The 21,293-nt window shown below is 34.3% G+C and overlaps 1 protein-coding gene across 6 annotated transcripts in view; it reads right to left on the bottom strand.

Moving 5' to 3' along the window:
- Window positions 1-21,293, bottom strand: part of RUNDC3B (RUN domain containing 3B) — a 144,117-nt gene that overhangs the window by 40,414 nt on the left and 82,410 nt on the right. For all 6 annotated transcript variants that reach the window (XM_044767829.2, XM_044767846.2, XM_044767838.2 and 3 more), the window contains 2 exons: window positions 14,043-14,211; window positions 10,692-10,849 (listed from right to left, as the gene is read on the bottom strand). In XM_044767829.2, coding sequence (XP_044623764.1) covers window positions 10,692-10,849; window positions 14,043-14,211 — 327 coding nt within the window. The remainder of the gene's footprint in view (window positions 1-10,691; window positions 10,850-14,042; window positions 14,212-21,293) is intronic.

Raw genomic sequence — 21,293 nt, 5'->3', positions numbered from 1 at the left:
GTTCACTATTCTGACTATATATTCACATAACCAAGGAAGCATTTAAAAATATTGATACCCAGGGGCTGGCCCGGCGGCGCAGCAGTTAAGTTCACACATTCTGCTTCGGCGGCCTGAGGTTTGCCGGTTCAGATCCTGAGTGCGGACATGGCACCACTTGGCAAGCCATGCTGTGGTAGGCATCTCACATATAAAGTAGAGGAAGATGGGCATGGATGTTAGCTCAGGGCCAGTCTTCCTCAGCAAAAAGGAGGGGATTGGCAGCAGATGTTAGCACAGGGCTAATCTTCCTCAAAAAAAAAAAAAAAAAAAAAAGGGATACCCAGATCTCATCTCAGATCAATGAAATGAGATTCTATGATGGTGGGGATCCAGACAATGATATTTTTTTAATGCTCCATAGGTGAGTCTAATATAACATCTTTTTTCTCTTGTGAAATAATAACAGAACTGCATATCTCCCTGGCTGTTCGTCTTGGTCTCTTTTCAGTAGAGATCCCTTCCTCCACTTAGTTTTTAAATGTTGGTGTTCCCAACAACTCCCTCCACTTTTATTCTCAAAATCCATGAACAGATTCCCTGTAAATACAGAGTACCCCCGTTTCAAAAATGAAATCCTACATTCTTTTGAGCCCTGAATATTACATTCATTACTTGAAACAAAAGAGAAAAAAATAAAATTTCCACAGTTTGGTCTCTTTCCTTCCTTTCAGGGATTAGGCTTAAGTCTGTTGTTACAAGTTTTTAAAAAAGAGTTAGAATTCTATACTCTGTATTTTGATAGCAGTGTTTAGCCAATTCACAGCTCTTATTTTATTCATTTGTTTGATTCTTTATCTTGTGTCCCCAAACTTGAGGATTATACCTCTCTCCCTTACTTTGCTTCTTTCTCACTTACCTCAGAGACTAGGCTGATACTCATGATGAAGTTAGACTTTCAGATGCTGGATAAACATAAGGCACATAACCTTTGGCACTTAGGACTTAATATCTTTGATTCCAAGTATTCCTAAGCAACTCCAAAAGTCCATGATAAGAAGCAATCTTTTTTATGTTTTTACTGAGGAATAGTCACCCTGAGTTAACATCTGTTGCCAATCTTCCTCTATTTTGTATCTGAGCCACCATCACAGCATGACCACTGAGATGAGTGGTGTAGGTCCACACCTGGGGACTGAACCTAGGCTGGCAAAGCAGAGTGCACCAAACTTAACCACTAGGCAGCCAGGGCTGGGACAGGAAGCAATCTTTAATTCTGATAAGACAATATATTTGAAGCCCATGGCTTTGAGATAAGTTTTGAGAATGGGTCTAGCAAAATGCCTAACACCACTACAGCAAACTTTTGCTATTTTCCACTTATGACCTATTGTCTCATGTGCTGTAATTCTTAAAATGTATTCCAGTGCTATTTGTGACATGGCATACTGAGAAAATATTATGCTATAATCTTCACAAAAATAAAGGATCTAATATATCATAACTATAGTAACACAGAATTTTAGGCTAATAGGCAGAATGGCTAGGTAGAGAGCACTGAAGGTCAGAGAAAGGGAAAGCCACCAAACATGAGGGGTTGTGTACACTCTGCCCCCTGACTCTCTTAGTAACACAGGATAACAGAGTTACCGACCTCCAGCTTCTCGTGACAATTTTGGAAGAGGAACAGCACCATCACTCAGATGCAGTTTGTTTACTGTTGGTCTCTGCCCTCCACCCAATGTAAACTCTTTGAAAGCAGGGACTATGTTTTTTTATTCCTTAGTCACCAGCACCTAGAACAGGGCCTGGATCTTCATACACTCTCAATAAATATTTGTCAAATGAATGAATGAATATCAGAGAAATTACAAAAGTAATTTAGTATCAAGAGGAGTAATGAGAATTTTCTCTTCTTTATTCATTTAAAGATTTCCAGAACTGGAAAATGCTTATTTAGCTTGTGAACACCCTGCGTTTTCATAACATTAATATGAAAATGTTCTTTATTTGTGTGTTTTTGTTTCTTTGTTTATTTTAGACATAGCCATGTGATAAAGATTCACTTTATATCACACTTTTCCCTCAAGTAAAACATTTAGAAAGAAGAAGCCTAAAAAGGAGCCAGGTATCCAAAAGTTACACATTATTTACCCATGAAATATTCTTGCTCCAAAAGTAACCCAAATCTAACCAAGTCTCTTAGTACAGTAGGGGTTTTCAACCTTGGTTGCACTTTAGAACTTAACTGGACAGTATCCTTTGAGAAGAAAGAAACATTAATGAGTAATTTAGAACTTCAAAACAATAATCAAATACCTTATTTTCCCTCCCATTTTAAAATATGAGATAAACCCTGGATCCTTAGAGGAATGGCTGATTCCAGGTCTGGGGCAGGAAATATACAAGATGAGCCTAGGATATCTTGTGCCAGAAAGCAAGGAAGTTATCAAAGACAAGTGGGTCATGTCAGGAGGACACAGGAATTAATTTAAGGGGGTTTTCATTAGACAAAGACGGGACAATTTGAGCATCAAAAAGAAAAATAAATGTAAGTGATAGAAGCACACTGAATATAGGCATTTCTGCTATAATGCAGAAACAAAACAAAAGTGTTCTGCAAGAACACACTGAAAATAATTGGTTTTACAGGGAGGACAGGCTTAAGAGCTGACAACTCAAAACTTATCCAACTTTCTAACTAGAACACTGAAAAAACAACAATCCTAATAAAACTTCAAACCCAATTTAAAATATTTGTTAAATTCCTATTAAGTAAAGAAATATTACAATAACCTTTCAACAACGTAAAATCCATTTGATGGAAGAAGGTGTAAGGAAGGGTTGAGGCTTGCCAGGAAGGCAAGGATAAAATGCACAAAGCTGGTCTAACTACAAAACAAGCACCTCTGCTGAACCAGACGAATGCAAGGTGAATGAGTATTATGTACAGTGAGAGAGTGCCATCTCTTGGTGGCTTGCAGTATTTGCCTGTGTTAGTGCATTCTGCTTTCTGCTGGAGTTGCTGAGAAATGTTAATCTCCAGGAAAAATCAACTATGAATCAAGGTGATTTCTATGCTATACTGACATCATCCCCTTATTTATGAATGTTGTATGAGCCAGTTCACATTATACAAGAGAATATATATAAGAAGTTCATAAAGAAGAGCGAGCAAAACAAAATCTTTATCTTACTGGTAACTAAGTAGGGCATCAGCATCTTATTCTGAAAATTACCAATATCCTATAAGAACTGTAATGGTAACCACCAAATAGCCCTAGCTAATGAGGGAAATTTCTTCGTTATAGATGATTCCAGCCAATAAGCATAGAAGGAATAACAATTAGGAAATCACCATTTTGCAAAGCTAATGAATCAAGTGCTCCAGGTAATGCTCATCCCTAGTTCAAGCCATTAGATGAAAGGCTGGTGGGACCTTTTACAAAGGAGAAATAAGGCTGTCGCTACCTAAATCTACTGTTCAATCTTAGGGTCACTAAAAGTGGGACAACCAGTGGGCTTCCCAATACGACATATATGGCACCCCTACAAAATATTCTTGTTATAAAAGTTAAACTCAAATTTAACCCAGCACCTTAGAGCAGTGGTTCTCAATGCTGATTACAGATCAGAAACACCTGGGAAGCTTTTTAAACACACACTTGTCTGCGTCCCACCTTTGACCAATTAAATCAACATCTCTGGAGGGAAGAGTCAGCCATCCTCATTTTACAAAAAATATTTTAGAAAGCTCCCTGAGTGATTCCAAATGTGTAACCAGGATTGAGAACCACTAATCCAGAGTTAAGAGGATATACTTTACAGGATATAAAGCACAGAGCAGTAATTCTCAAACTGCAATGGGTCAGTTAATCCCCTGAGGATCTTGTTAAAATATGGATTCTGATGCAGTAGGTCTGGGGAGGAGCCCGAGATTCTGCTACCAGATGATGCTAATGCAGCCAGTCCACTCTGAGTGGAGAGGATACAGACCAGTGCTGCCCAAGAGAAATAGAAGAGTCACATTTGTAACTCAAAATTTTCTAGTAGTCATATTAAAAAGAAGCAGGTGAAATTAATTTTAATAATATACTTATTTAACCCAATATATCCCAAACATCATTTCAACATGTAGTCAATATTAATTATTGTTATTAATGAGATATTTTACATTCTTTATTTCATACTATTTGGTGAGTATTTTACACTTACAGCACATTTCAGTTCAGACTAGCCACATTTCAAGTCCTCAACAGCCACATGTGGCTAATGGCTAATGTACTGGATAGCACAGGTGTAGAGGAACAAGTTAAACCACAAAGAACCAATCCAGAATGCTGGATGCTCAATAGGAAAAGTCTGCAAACAGATGACGACAGGAAAAGTAAAAGTGGGAGAAGTGGCTCTAAATTAAGTGGCTTAAGAAACATAACTATATGTAATGTATGACTTCAAATCCTGATTTGAAAAAAATCAACTGCAAAAAAGACTTTATTTTTAGACAGCTGGGGAAATATGGTGTGAATGAGCATTAGATGACAAGAATTGTTCCTAATTTTATCAGGGGTTGATTATGAAATTATGTGAGAAAATGCCCACATTTTTTAGAGATGTGCAATGAAGTACATAGGAATCAAAGGACATGATTTGCTTCAAAATAGTTCAGCAAAAAATGAAAAAGAAAAGAGATAAAGCAAATGTGACAAACTCTTGGTAACTGTTCAATCTGGGTGATAGGTAATCAGAGGTTTATTGTAGAATTATCTCTGTTGTATATACTTGAAAATTTCTCAGTAAAAACTTAAAAATATAATAGCCTTAAAATCTAAATGCTAATTTTAACTTTATATATTTCAATTAAATACTAAAAAATGGAAATAATTGAACAAAATAATATTTACACACTAATTTTGATACTGTGTTATTTATAAATTGTAATTTAGGGAGGCTTCCTTTTTTCGTGTACTCAATGTAAAACATTCACTATGCCAAAAGTGAGTCTTTTTTCTATTCTAATGAGTCATTTCTTCTCTATGAAATATTGTACTGTAGTCCCAGCTACTGTTAGGCCCCTGGCCCAAATACAAAGATATCTGCTCTAGAGCAGAATCTGCCAGCAGTTTTAATCAAACATTATGAGTAAAGGCAATGAAATAACATCCACATCAAATTAGTACCCTTTCCTATTGTAACATCTAATTTCCCTCGAACACCAAGAAAGTACAATAGAACTATCTGGTACCTTGCTTTTTTCTCTTCTGGATATAGTTTCTTGATTTTTCTGTTCTTATATAGATAATTTAGTATGTATTATATATTAGTATGATTGTAATTTAATATTTTGTAAGAAGTGTTACCTGCCAAATATATATATTTCCTGGTTATATATATGTATGTATGAATGACCAGGAACTGTCATAATTTGTCCATTATTAATTGGGCCATGATGACATCATTGCACTCTTTTGTCAGAATTCATTCCATTCACCCTAAAACTTGCGAACCAGGATGCCATAGCATCATTCACACCATTACCATTCACTACGAACTACACCAAATTGGCTGTTGAACTGTAACAATGACCTAGTTTTAGCAATGCGTGGTTCTTTATTTCTATTATTTACTCTTCAGTTCCTTCACTAAGGAAGCCTATACGACATGTTACTATTCCTATTACCTTTCAAATCATGAATAGAAAAATTCCATAACCTAACTAGAAAAAACTCCTGATTATACATTTTATTGGTACTAATCACGACAAAAGTATTTAGCTTTTGCTCACAGTTCTGAGGCTGTCTATTCCTGAGGTTTGCAATGAGTGTTTTACAAAGAATCATCTGTACAGCACATTATCTACCTGAAAGTCTAAACCCGTGGATGAGGACAAAGCTTCCCTCCCAAATATGGCACTTTTTAAATAACAATGTTACTGATGATGTCAATCTGTCCACTACCCTAGCTTCTGGGCCCCTCGTAAAAAGAGACTATGCCTTATTCTTCTCTGTACTCTCAGTTACTCTCAAGCACAAAGGTGTACATTTAAATAAATGTTTACTGAATAAAACTAAATTCAAAAATGAAAAGTTTTTCCATTAGCATAAATATGACAATAAGTTTTTTAAAAGGCCATAGAAAGAATATATTTCATAATCTTATGAAAAACTTTCCATAGATTGATTTAAAGTATAATTGATTCATTAAGCTTGTTTATATTTATTTTACTGAATGAAGTTTAATATATAAATAAATGGAGTTAAAAGTTATTGAAATAAAACAAAATAAAACTGTACCACAGATATCAACAAAATTATGAAAATAAAAATCTAGAATAATGTTTAGTTTCCCAATGAAATAATAACATTATTCCTAATCATATTTATAGATTTAAAATTATTCAATTTTTTTTTTTTGAGGAAGATTAGCCCTGAGCTAACATCTGCTGCCAATCCTCCTCTTTTTGCTGAGGAAGACTGGCCCTGAGCTAACATTCGTGCCCATCTTCCTCTACTTTATATGTGGGATGCCTACCACAGCATGGCTTGCCAAGCAGTGCCATGACTGCACCCGGGATCCAAACTGGCGAATCCTGGGCCGCCAAAGCAGAACGTGTGCACTTAACCCACTGCACCACCAGGCCAGCCCCTATTCGATATTTTAAAACTTCACCAACCATAAACTTAATCATTCAAATGTACCTTTCTCAATGCCTTGTAAAATACTCCAAATTTGCATTGCATCAATTATCAATGAAGAAAAGAATTACAGTTAAAATTGCAACCGTTAAGAAGTCAATAACCATGCATGCCTTCCTCACATTCAAGGTATACTCAAATCTATACTGTGATTATAAATATTAATCCAACTGCCATTTAGAAACTAGATCTCAAAAGTGAATTTCCTGATACTTGCAGATAATACAATCAGGTTGAAACTCACTGTTTGATCTGTAGCATTTGGGCGTGATAAGGTAAAACATTTTAAATGTACTGTTTATCTTTCTGAGTGAATTTGTAAAGGAGATTTTAAGGTTTCGATAAGCCAAAACAGAGGAATAATCTTTCAATGCCTTCTTTGTCCTAGCTATATTATACATGATACCATTTAATCTCTTAATAATCTACAAGGTGAATATTATCTCCATTTTATAAATAAAGAAACAGAGGCTCAAGACATTAAGATTGAGCTTGTAACAGGCAAGTATACAGCCAATATCTGAACACAGTCCTGATTTGCAAGAAAGCTTTATGATGCTCCTGTACTACATGACACTAACTTGTACTCTACTGCAAAACTACAAAATGGTCAGATTTTATGAGTATTCAAAGACATAATGAAAGCATACTTTACTTAATAGTATATTAAGTATAGCATATTACTTAATAGTAATTCAAAAACACATCAAACCATTGAGATATATATATACAAAGAATACGTTAAATGATAAAGGATTTAAATCACCCAAAATAATCAATATAATGTAGAAGCAAATATTATATGCCTCATATTCCATTTAATACTCCTCTTCTGACCTTTTTGTTTATACACTGTAAATTTTAATCTTCTCAAGACTGCTTTTATCTTCTCAGGATTAACAAAAGAAATTTCAGTGCCCAGCTTTGACTGCAGGACTTCTTAACTGTTGGTAAAAAATGTCAGCAATGTAAGGAAAAAATGTCCACTCTTTCCCTACAGCTGCAAAAATGCCCAGAATATTGGGGCTGGCCCAGTGGCATAGCAGTTAAGTTCATGTGCTCAGCTTCAGCAGCGCAGCATTTGCCGGTTCAGATCCCAGGAACAGACCTACACACCACTCATCAAGCCATGCAGTGGCAGGCGTCTCACGTATAAAATAGAGGAAGATGGGCATGGATGTTAGCTCAGGGCCAGTCTTCCTCAGCAAAAAGAGGAGGATTGGCAGCAGATGTTAGCACAGGGCTAATCTTCCTAAAAAACAAAAGTGCCCAGAACATTCTGCACCATGAAGATGATTTTGAAAATGTAGTGAATTATGAACATTCTGAAAGGAATGTATCTTCCTCTTCTGTTCAGTATTATTATTTTCTTCTTAAAGATTGGCACCTGAGCTAACATCTGTTGCCAATCTTTTTTTTTCTTCTCCTCCCCAAAGCCCCCTAGTACATAGTTGTATATTCTAGTTGTAGGTCCTTCTGGCTCTGCTATGTGGGACACACCTCAACGTGGCCTGACGAGCAGTGCTAGGTTTGTGCCTAGGATCTGAACAGGCAAAACCCTGGGCCACCAAAGTGGAGGGCGTGAACTTGAGCTCTCAGCATGGAGCCGGTCTCATGTTCAGTATTCTTGTAACAGTTTTTCTACAGAGGAATCTTGTAAGATACCAATTTTCACCCATCCAGAGACTGTAGCGATGGTACGGGAAAGTAAATCTTAAATCTCTCAACTCAAGAAAACAGTCTAATTCTGACTGGTGGCCTTAATTTTTTATTTGTTGCTCTGGTAATACTGTTTTGTTAAAATCTTCTTAAAGGTATTAACAACAGTTGTAAGGTTTCTTTGCAAAATCAAGAGGATTAATGACATTGTTCTCTCATAAAAGTATGATAAAACCATAACTCGTAGATTCTTTTTTCAAACTAAGAAGCTTGAGAGTCTTTGTTTCCTTTAAATTATCAAAAGTAAAATAAATGCAATACATTCAAATTTAATTCTTCAAATGAAAATCTCTTTGATGAAATAACTGATTTCATAATTATTTTTAAGTTAACAGCATTTAGACAAACTACCAGTATTATTGGCAAAAGAAAAATTAAATTATCTTCTTAATCTTTTAATTGTAAAGAAATACCCAGCAGTCTCTACTGTTTGGCTTTTGATATTTTTCTCCCTGCTTACAGAAGCAAGGGACTATGGAAGATGTTATCTTACCCCTCAATGAGTGATACCCCATATAGGACAAACTCTCTTTAAAATATTAGAAAAAATATAAGAAACAATATATGAACATAATTCTTTTCATCAAGATGCAAATTCCCCCCAAAATATTACATTTTTATATTCCTTAATAAAACTTTTTACTTAAAAAATTATCTTTTATATTTATTTAGTCTCAAAGTATCTCCTTGCAAATTACATGTTAATTACAAAAGGAACAACAGTAACTATACAGAAGAGAAAAACACTTTAACCAAATGATTAAAATTAATATCACTAATAAAATGCCAACAGACTTCAAAGACCTCTGGATGTGATATCCTGAGGACACACTATGTATGTCGTATTTCAGCTACAAATGGATAAACTCATTCTAATCACAAGGAAAAGCAAACAAATTCAAATTGAGGACATTCTATAGCCTGTATTCGTCAGAAATATCTCATGTAAGACAAACAATGAAAAACTATTCTAAGTTAAAAGTGACGGAAGAGACTGACAACCAAATGCAAAACATGATCCTGGATTGGATCCTGTATCAGGAAAACAAAAGTTGCAATAAGGGACATTTTTTGGATGACTGATGACAGTGAAATATGAATTATAGATTAGATGAAAATGTATCGATTTAGATTTCTTAAATTGAAAGCTGAACTATAGTTGTATAAGAGAATGTCTTTGTTTTTTGGAAGGACACACTGAAGTATTAAGGGGTAAAGAGGTACAATGAATGCAGCCTCTCAGGTGGTTCAAAAAATACTATGTGGGGCCAGCCCCGTGGCCCAGTGGTTAAGTTCACATGCTCTGCTTTGGCAGGCCAGGGTTTTGCCAGTTCAGATCCTGGTCACAGACCTAGACCACTCATCAAGCCATGCTGAGGCGGTGTCCCACACAGCAGAACCAGAAGGACTTACGACTAGAATATACAACTGTGTACTGGGGGGCCTTTGGGGAGAATAAAAAAAAAAGAAGACTGGCAACAGATGTTAGCTCAGGTGCCAATCTTTAAAAAAAAAACCAAGCATATATACACAGGGAGAGGGAGAGAATTATGACAAATGTGGCAAAAAGTTGAAAATTAGTGTGAATCTAGGAAGGGGCATATGGGAATTATTTTGTACTATTCTTGCAAGTTTTCTGAAAATTTGAAATTATTTCAAAATAAAAAATTTAAAAGTCATCCTTTAAGTAAATATTAATATGAGAAGAGTTTCACCGTAAACAATTGATAAAATCAAGTTTGACAAAATGCTATGATTAGTACAAGTGCTTTGAATAGTGACAAGTTAAGAAGCTTGTACCAGAATGTAGATCAATACACAGCTTGCTTCATCAAAAAAGTCTTGCTATGGAAAAGCCAGCTCTACTAAACTGCGCTTAGTGATATTCTGGCACAACCCAGTAACAAACGGCTTATGCACCAGTGCAGCACTTTGAGTAGTTCTGGTCTTGGATCCCATCTTTTTGCAATCAATTAATCAATCAGTCAATCAATAACTAATTAAATACTTTTGAAATTAGGCATATACATTTGGAAGAATATACACCAAGTTATGGCCATTAACACTGGGTAGCACAACTGAAGGTGATTTTTATTTTCTTCCTATATTTTGTAATGTTTCTACAGGGAACATGGATTACTTTTATAATAAGAAAAGCAATAGCAAGCTTTTTAAAAAGAGTAAGTGAAAAAGAACTTAATAGCAGGGAGATTTCTTGCAATTTGAATCCTATGTCAAAATATGACATTTTCTTATGCTTACATACTGCCAAAATTTCTCCAAAAAGATCTCACTTACAGCTGATCTTGAAGCTCCACAATTATATATTCTAATTGTTCCTTTTCCAGTTTATGGGCCAGATCAGAATCTTCAATCCTTTGTAGTAGTATTTTATTCTGGGAGACAGATTCAGACAGCTGATTCTCTCGAAGTCGTAGGAGTTCTTCAAGATAACCCTGGAAATATAGATCACTAAGATATAGAAACTGCAAAATTCTAATATATACTTGAAGATAAATGCTGTGTAGCTTAAATGTTATTCTCATCTATACTGTAATGAAACAATTTCAAACTATCACTGATGAAATAGTAAAAAAAATAATTGTTTTAACTGAATACAAAAATTTAACACGTTCTCCATTATTTAAAGCTCTTCTCTAAAGTTAAATTAAAAATATATTTGTAATTTAAGGTAAAACAGTCAAAATATTATAACTTCTAAGCTCTACAACTGGGATAAATACTCCATATGTTTCCTAGCTTCAAAATACAAAGCTAATTACAGAATGACCAATTAAAAATCTGCCTCTAGGTGATTATTTTTCAAAAACAGATATTAACATTTTTAGCATTAACAAATTAGTGGGAAGCAGTATAATGTTTTGGTTAAGCCTGCAGGTTCAGGGATTGCCTAGAGTCATATTCGTGTTCTACGACTTAGCAGCTGTGAGTCCTTGGGCAAGTTAGTTCATCTCTCTGTGCCGTAGTTTCAGCATCTAAAAAAGTGACAACAGTAAGTGTACCTACTTGGGAAGCTTAAATGAATCAATATAAGTAAATTGCTTAGAATGGTACCTTGTACACTGTATGCAATGTATAATTCCTAGCTAATATTATTAGCAAACATCTAATAGATACAAGATTTCTTGGACTGATCCCCTGTCTATCTTTTTTTACTCATTTACCATTTCTTTTTCTTTACTCATTTACTATTTACTCATCTACTATTCCTTTTGCTCTGTTTTCTGGGAGACTTCATTGAATTTATCCTCCAAATCCTTACACTGAATTTCTGAATTCAGGAAATCTTACTTTTAATTTCTAATAGCTCTTTCATGTTTTCTGATTGTTCCCTTCTCAAGGCATCCTATTCTTTTTAGTTGCAATATGCTTTCAAAAAATGCTTTTCAATATGCTTTCAAATTCCTCTCAGAATATTAATTAGAATCATTTTTTCTTAAAGCATTCTTCTATTCCATTATGTTATCCTATTCACGTGTCATTAGCAAACTATTTTAGCTTTATGATACATGTTAATAGTAGCTAATACTACTGTAACTGCAGGCCCTCCAGGGCCAGTTCAGCTGAGCCTATCTCTTATCAACAGAGTGATTAAGAATTGCCTTTCTCAGGGCCAGAACCCTGTGATCGAGTGGTTAAGTTCACGTGCTCTGCTTCAGTGGCCCAGGGATGGCTGGTTCTGATCCTGGATGTGGACCTACACACCGCTGATCAGGCCATGCTGTGGTGGCATCCCACATAAGAAGAACTAGAATGACCTACAACTAGGATATACAACTATGTACTGGGACTTTTGGGGACAAAAAAAAGGGGAAGATTGGCAACAGATGTTAGCTCAGGGCCAATCTTTCTCACCAAAAAAAGAATTGCCTTTCAGAAAATCTGTAGACAAGCCATATGCAAAAGAAGAAATCGTGACCTGAAATGACTGCGGAATCAAAGATCCTCCTTCCCATGCAACCCGAGGACTGGGACACGAGCAGAACTTGAAAGTTGGACTCTTATCAGAAGCGAAGGGTCCCTCATTCAGGAAGATCTGGTGTTAAAATTCCTTCCCCACCTTATCAAAAATGTTTAGAACCCTATCATAAAAGTTTAGAACCTCACCTAAATGTTTAGAACCCTGTCATAAATGTTCAAAATCTTACCATAAATGCTTGAAGCCCACCAATCAAAACCTGTCCACCAGCATTTCTGCTTGCCAACCTGTTATCCCTAACCTCTTAAATTTTGCCCCAATCCTGAATTAAAGAGACAGATCTGAGGTACACAGCCCCTGTTCTCCCTGCAGATGGATCTTGCAGAACAAAGCTGATCTCTTTTCCCAAAGATTGATGCCATATAATTAATTGGTTTGTTTACGTGCATCAGGCAAGTGAACCCCAATTTTGTGTGGTAACACTGCTCTCCCCTCATGGAGGTTCTTTTTCATATTTTTTCCTGACAATTCTCAAACATTTTTTCATAATAAAATCTTAAAAATTAAAAACAAAGTTAATTTTTACAAATGAAATGTTTCATATTTACACACAGCTTATTATAAACTATAAATGACTATTTATAAACATTAGTGATTATGTACCCACCACCTAGATTAATTACCAATACTTTCAAAGATCCTATTATGCCTTTGCCTGATAACGCCCCTCTGCCTCCTTTGTAAAGATAACAATAGCCTGAGAATTATGTTCATCATCCCTTTGCTTTCCTTTCTAGCTTTACTACAAATGTTATGTCATCTAGGAAATCTATTCATATTTGTAAATTTACTTTGCAACCATTTTCCTCAGTGTATTTTTTATTGTTCTAATATTTCTATCACTAATTTTATGGGCTTTCCCTATATAGATCATCTATGAATAACAATAATTTGAAAGGGAAAATAGATAATATAGTAAAAAAGAAGAGGTAAAAACTCCTCAAGATACTGGAGTTTAGGGCTGGCCTGGTGGCACAGCGGTTAAGTTCACACGTTCTGTTTCTCGGAGGCCTGGGGTTTGCTGGTTCGGATCCCGGGTGCGGACATGGCACCGCTTGACAAAAGCCATGCTGTGGTATGCGTTTCATGTATAAAGTAGAGGAAGATGGGCATGGATGTTAGCTCAGGGCCAGTCTTCCTCAGCAAAAAGAGGAGGGTTGGCAGTAGTTAGCTCAGGGCTAATCTTCCTCAAAAAAAAAAAAAAAAGAAAATGGAGTTTATTTTCCTTTCTCTTTGTTATGTACTCCACTTTGCCTAGAACAGAGCTTAACATACAGAGCTGTTAAAATACTCAAAAAAAAGAGACAGACATATATGAAATTTGTTTAGGCAATCACTGCATTTTCACAAACCAAATAATCTTTTATAAAATTAATCATAAGAACTAAAACTCAAACATATAAATGAAACTGCACATAGAAGAATAAATGGCTTATTTTTATATTAAAATATAAAATTAGAAAAAGTTTAACAAACAAAACCTTCTCCTAAAACTTTGCCTGAGTCTTAATTAAGAAAAGGACAATTCAAGGACAGAAGGGCAGTAGCAATGGGTAAATAATTTTATTCAGCTGAAAGATCTTTTGGCAGTGACAGTCCAAAGGCAATAATGAGAACCAAATTAAATGCTTTTGACAACTGATAAATACCTTCTGTTCAAGGGTTAGTTGATACTTCTGTTTAACTCTCTTACACTTGTTGAACCAACTATTCTCATCCATGATGAAAGGAGGCCCAACATTCTCTGGAGTGCTGCTTTCACTACCACTGCTTCCCAAAGTCCTCAGCTCTTCTTCATCACTGCTGATACTATCAGAACTAGGCAGATTAAAATTAAAAAAATAAATAAAGTTAATAATATGTTCCACTTGATTTTCAAGAAATACTTCGATATCTGCAAGCTGCTGGTGAGCAAACTCCAAAATATTTAGCACTAAATACACAGTTATAATAATGATATTATAAAGACTTTAGCTTCCCCCAAAAAAATGACAAGCTAGCATGTGCTTCTGACTCCCTCTGACAAAGTCACACCTAAAGATGCTGCAGAAACTCAAGTGAGTTTACAGAACTAAGGAATTAACATAAAAACTGTGAGAATGTTCTCAGGAGAGACAAAAGATTTCCAGAGAAGACCAGAAACTCCAGATGGGCTGGGAAGAGTTTTCTAGCTGGGTTCTTTTCACTACTCCACATAGATCACTGCCTGTCCAACCTCCACTGCAAGGCAGACAAACAGAACTACAGCCTAATACCAGTAGGGTATAATATTGGGGTAGTGTTACAGGTCAGCTCAGCTTTGGCAGAGAAGATAAGTTCAGAAAAACTAGTCACTCCCAAGCATTTTCTACTAGGGAAACAAGGAGAGGTAGAGGTGAACTGGAGAGAATATCCATTACAATCTGTATTAAAATTCCTTATGACATCAATATGGTAGAGGAGTACAGAATAAGGTGAATAAAAAGGAGAGGAGAAACTAAAAGAGAAGAAAGTGTGCTAAGATGGCTATCTAGTTTAGATGAAAGATATAGGTGTTAATATACTTAAAAATGAACAAGGAAGATTAAATTTTAATATATGAGCAATGATATTAACATATAAGAAACAGAGCATGAAAATAGTCCATATAACCCTCATAGTACAAAAAGAAACTCTGATCTATCAAATGGAGGGACAAAATAAGAAAATATAGTAAATTCAAGACAAAAAATAAGATGGCAGAATAAGTCCTAACACAAAAGAAATTACAAAAATCCTAAATGGGTTAAATTCAACAACCAAAAGCCAGATGTTCAGATTTGATTAAGACAAATATGGGCCAGCAATAACATGTCTACACATGAATACAGAACAATTAAAATTAAATAGAAAACACATCAAGAAAATAAGAGAAATCCAGGCCAGAAATGATAATTTCATAGGGTAACATAGATATAATGGTGGAAAATATCGTAAGGGTCAAAGAAAGATATTTTATATTTCATCCTCTGTGATCTGTATTTGTATCTGTCGGGCTCTGAGTCTGGAGTCCAAGCATGTTGCAAATCTGAATTAGAGACCTTTGCATAAAGAACTTCTCCTTGGTTCTCAGTCAATGATCTAGGAAACAAACCAATAAACAAACATACCCCAAAGGAAATTTCCTTGTCACAGCTGTGGCTTTGGGTGGATTGGAGAAAAGAAAGCAGTGGCTGATGATAAAGTTTCATCCTTGAAAAAGACAAATAGAACATCTAAAAAAATAATATTTGAAATTAAAAATTAAATGGATGAGCTAAAAAGCAGATGTAACTGAAGAGGGAACAAGTAAAATATAAGATGAGATAAGAAGAAATTATAATATTTATTAAAGATTTCAAAATGCTAAGGAAAAATAACTGCTAATACTAAGATAGCATATCCAACAAAATTATCTTCACAGAAAGAGGGCAATATAAGCATATAACTGTATTCAGAAAACAACCTGAGAGATGTACCAACAAATTCTGACTAGAAGAACTTCCAATGATCATAGTTCAAGAAAAAAAGGAATGATCCAATAAGGAACAATGAGCAAAGAAAATGGTAAACTTATGGGAAAACCTAAACAAATGTTGAGAGTATGAACCACTAACAATGAGGCCTATTTCATGGAATTTTAATTAAATCAATGACAGACCTAAAATTCTGGACAGTAATAGCATATGTCAAGCATGAAATTACTAGAGTTAATACAAGGTCCTCATTTATTTGGATAGGTGGTAAAGATATTAACTTTAGACTTTGTTAAATTTTAAATATGCATATTAAAATTAATGGAGTACCAGTAAGAGAAGAGAAGTATAGTATGTAACTTGTAAACTAGGAGAGGAAGAAAATCAGGAAGGAAAGGAAAAATCAATCCAAAAAAAAAAAAAGAAGATAGAAATAGCAGAAAAAGAAATGCAAAAAGTAGGACAAATAGAAAGCAAAAAGAACAATAGTAGATATCAAGCCAAACATATCAGTAAATAAGTTAAGCACATCACTTAAAAGACAAAGCCTTTCTAGACTAGATTTTTAAAATTCCAGTTAAGTACTATTTTAAAAAGATATACTTAAAAACATAAGGACACAAAAGGCTGGAAGCACTCTCATAAATTCCTGCCATTACATTTTTTCACATATTAACACATCTGAAATCAAGGAACAGCTTACAATTGAGTACATCTTACTATTGCTGTCAAACCATTTTCTCTGAATTGAGATGCATTTACAATGGAAGCCATATTAGAACAGAGGAAATATGGTTTTTAAAAAAAGACAAAATTATAATAGAAAAATATTAACCTGAAGAAAACTGGTGGGACTCTATTAAGATCAGACACAATGGACATCAAGGAATAAAAAATTTACTAAATATTTATGGTTAGTACATATTGATAAAAAATCCATTACATCAGGAAAATTTAAGAATTCTAAACTTGTATGCGTTTAATAAGTTAGCTTCAAAAAACACAATGCAAAAATTAAAAGTACCATAGGGAAAACCTGACAAATCAAATATCATAGTGAAAGAATTTAATACATTTTCTCAACAATTAAAAATGTGAAACAGAGAAAAATGAGAAAGGATATAGAATATTAGAACACTACCATTAACAAGCATAATCTAATGAATACAGAGCCCAATTATTGGAATACTGACCAATTCTAGGCCATTTCTCAACAAATTTCCACGAACTATTATTATGTAGACCACATTCACTAATTAGAACAATAACAAAAGCTCTGAATAAGTGTGAAAATTAAAAATTGACCAAATCCTTTGGTCAAAAAAATTATAATGGAAATTATACTTAAAACAACTAAAATAAAAAATAACAAACTTATAGGATGCAGCTAAAATAGCACTTCAAGGGATATTTATAGACATATACATTTATAAGAAAAAAAGTAAATTTAAGTATTGAGAAAGAAAATATCATAAAAACTCTCAACAAACTGGGTATAGAGGGAACATACCTCAAGATAATAAAGGCTACATATGACAAGCCCACAGCTAACTTCATGCTCAACAGTGAAAAGCTGAAACTTTTTCCTCTGAGATCAGTAAGAAGACAAGGATGCCCCTTCTCATCATTCTTATTCAAAATAGTACTGGAAGTCTTAGCCAGAGCAATCAGGCAAGAAAAAGAAATAAAAGGCATTCAAGTCAGAAAGGAAAAAGTAAAACCGTCACTACTTACAGATGACATGACATTATATACAGAAAACCCTAAAGACTCCACCAAAACACTGTTAGAAACAATAAATGAATTCAGTACAGTTGCAAAATACAAAATCAATATACAAAAATCAGTTTCATACCTATACACTAATAATGAACTATCAGGAATGACAGAAACAATCCCATTTACAATTGCACCAAAAAGAATAAAACACCTAGGAATAAATTTAACCAAGGAGGTGAAACACCTATACACTGAAAACTGTAAGACGCTGATAAAAGAAATTGAAGAAGCCACAAACAGACGGAGAGATATTCTGTGCTCATGGACTGAAAGAATTAACATTGTTAAAATGTCCATACTACCCAAAGAGATCTATAGATTCAATGTAATCCCTATCAAAATTGCAATGGCATTTTTCACTTAAATAGAACAAACAATCCTAAAATTTGTATGGAACCACATAAGACCCCAAATAGCCAAAGCAATCTTGAGAAAGAACAGAGCTAGAGGCATCACACTTCCTGATTTCAAAATACATTACAAATCTACAGTAATCAAAACAGTATGGTAGTGGCATAAACACAGGCATATAGATCAATGGAACAGAATAGAGAGCCCAGAAATAAATCCATAAATATACAGTCAATTAATTTATGACAAAGGAGCCAAGAATATACAATGGAGAAAGCACAGTCTCTTCAATAAACAGTGTCGAGAAAACTGGTCAGCCAAACGCAAAAGAATGAAACTGGACCCCTATCTTATACCACACACAAAAACTAACTCAAAATGGATTAAAGACTTGAATGTAAAACCTGAAACTGTAAAACTGCTAGAAGAAAACATAGTGGGTAAACTCCTTGACATCAATCTTGGCAATGACTTTTGAGATTCAACACCAAAACAAAGGGAAGAAAAGAGAAAAACAAACACAAACAAATGGGACCACATCAAACTAAAAGCTTCTATACAGAAAAGGAAACCGTCAACAAAATCAAAAGGCAACCTATGGAATGGGAGAAAATATTTGCAAACCATATATCTGATAAGGGGTTAATAACCAAAATCTATAAACAACTTATACAACTCAAGAGCAGAAAAATATATAAATAAACAATCCGATTGAAAAATAGGCAGAGGAGCTGAATAGACATTTTTCCGAAGAAGACATACAAATGGCCAACAGATCCAAGAAAAAGTGCTTGACATCACTCAACATCTCTAATCATGAGAGAAATGGAAACCAAAATCACAATGAGATATCATCTCATTATCTGTTAGAATTGCTATCATCAAAAAGACAAGAGATAACAAGTGTTGGTGTGGATGCAGAGAAAAGGGAATCCCTGGGCACTAGTTGTAGGAATGTCAGTTGGTACTGCCATTATGGAAACAGTATGGAAGGTTCCCCCCAAAATTAAAAATAGAACTACTTTGTGATCTAGCAATCCCACTTCTGGGTATTTATCCAAAGAAAATGAAAACAGGATATCAAAGTGGTATCTGCACTCCCATGTTTATTGCAGCGTTATTCACAGTAATCGAGATATGGAAACAATCTAGGTGTCCATTAACGAATGCATGGATAAAGAAGATGTGGTGTGTGTGTACACATATATATGGAATACTATTCAGCCATGAGAAAAAAGGACATCTGTGAGATACACCACACAGAGAAAGACAAATTCTGCAAATTATCACTTATATGTGGAATCTAAAAAAAAAGTCAAACTCATGGAAACAGAGAGTAGAAAAGTGGTTCCCAGGGGCTGGAAAGAGGGAGAGGTTGGTAAAAAGGGACAAACTTTCAGCTGTGAGATTAATAAGGTCTGAGGATCTAAAGTAAAACATGGTGATTACAGATGATAACACTATATTGTACAACTGAAATTTTCTAAGAGAATAGAACTTAAATGTTCTCACCAAAAAAAAGAGATAAATATGTGAGGTGATGCATGTATTAATTAACTAGATAGGGGGAATCCATTCACAATGCATATGAAATCATCACAATGTACGCTTTAAATATCTTAGAATTTTGTCAATTATACCTCAATAAAGTGGAAATTTAAAAAAAGACAAAGAAAATATCATCACATGGATTGTAATTACTCTTTAGGTGGCAAACATGATGTAATCTATGCAGAATTTGAAATATATTACCTCGTACACCTGAAAATTATATAATGTTATAAACCAATGTTACCACAATAAAAAGTAAATAAATAAATAAAAATAAAGTAAAAAATAAAAAGAAAGAAAAGATCATCACAAACCGAAAGTAAGTAGAAGAAAACGAAATAATATAGATAAGAACAGCAATTAATGAGCTAGCTGGCAATGGCATAACAGAGGATCGACAAAGAAAAAGAAATACTTACTTAAAAACACTAATAAAATTGACAATACTTTAGCAAGAATGATTAAAAAATAAAAGGAAAAAAAAAAGTTATGGGGGCTAGCCTGGTGGCACAGCAGTTAAGTTCGCATGTTCTGCTTTGGTGGCCCGGGGTTCGCCGGTTTGGATCCTGGATGTGGACCTACGTATCGCTTGTCAAGCCATGCTGTGGCAGGCATCCTACCTATAAAGTAGAGGAAGATGGGCACAGATGTTAGCTCAGGGCCAGTCTTCCTCAGCAAAAAAGAGGAGGATTGATGGGCACAGATGTTAGCTCAGGGCTAATCTTCCTCAAAAAATAAGTAAATAAATAAATAAAAGTTGTGAATACAAAAGGCACAAGATAACGTAACTACAGATGAAAAGAGATTTAAAAGATATTAAAAGAAATTCTCTAAACAACATGTTTTTGAAAATTTCAATAAAATATAATTTACCAGAACTCAATCAATAATAGAAAATTGGAATTATCATGTGACTATCAATAAAATCAAATTAGTAATTTAAAAATCTTCCAAGAGTAGACAGGAAGGATGGATAATAAGGAAGTTCTTTGTAAAGACAAGGAAGAAAATAAATACTTACTTACAATGATTCCAAGGAATTGTATAAACATTTCATATACATTATCTCATTAATCCTCATGATAACCCCATGAGGTACTGCTCTACTCTTTAATAGATTAATTCAATAAAGGAAGAAAATGAGAATAAGACATGATAAGTAGTTTGCTCAAGGTCACTCTAATAAGGGGAATTGGTATTACACTACAAGTTTTTTAAATGATATCACATTGCCTCTCAACATTTCAATGACTAATACTATGCATGTCCAAAAAAGCTGAATGAGTGGTAGATAAATAACATAGCTAACAACATAAATTGACACCAGGTCCCTGAGGGTCTGTATGTTTTCCTAAGACTTAGTTATTTTACACTATGGACAAGAAAAGTTGATACTCTTAAAAGTATATCTTATTCTAAAAGAGAAATTCTGCAAATATTTTTAGAGAAAAAATGATGCTTAAGAATTTCAGGAACATTCCAATATTTTAAAGAGCAAAATATTTTTAAAATTTTTATTGAGGCAATGAAAGACAATAGCAATATAAAAGAAAAAATAATTTTCTTTTAACAAAAATATTTATAATGCTTTACTATTTATTAAATAGAGAGTAAGAATTCTTATCAATTTCCTTATTCCTTTTCCTTCAATAATTATTTTTAATAAATATATACAAAGAAGAAAAAATGGACCATAAAATCTTCAGCCTGCTAACCCTGTTGAAACTTAAAAACATCATCTCCTTC

This window comes from Equus asinus, chromosome 1 (genome assembly GCF_041296235.1).
Source record: "Equus asinus isolate D_3611 breed Donkey chromosome 1, EquAss-T2T_v2, whole genome shotgun sequence".
NCBI classification, from domain to species: Eukaryota; Metazoa; Chordata; class Mammalia; order Perissodactyla; family Equidae; genus Equus; species Equus asinus.
Note: the sequence above shows the minus strand (reverse complement) of the source record. Positions and strands in the feature narration are given on the sequence as shown.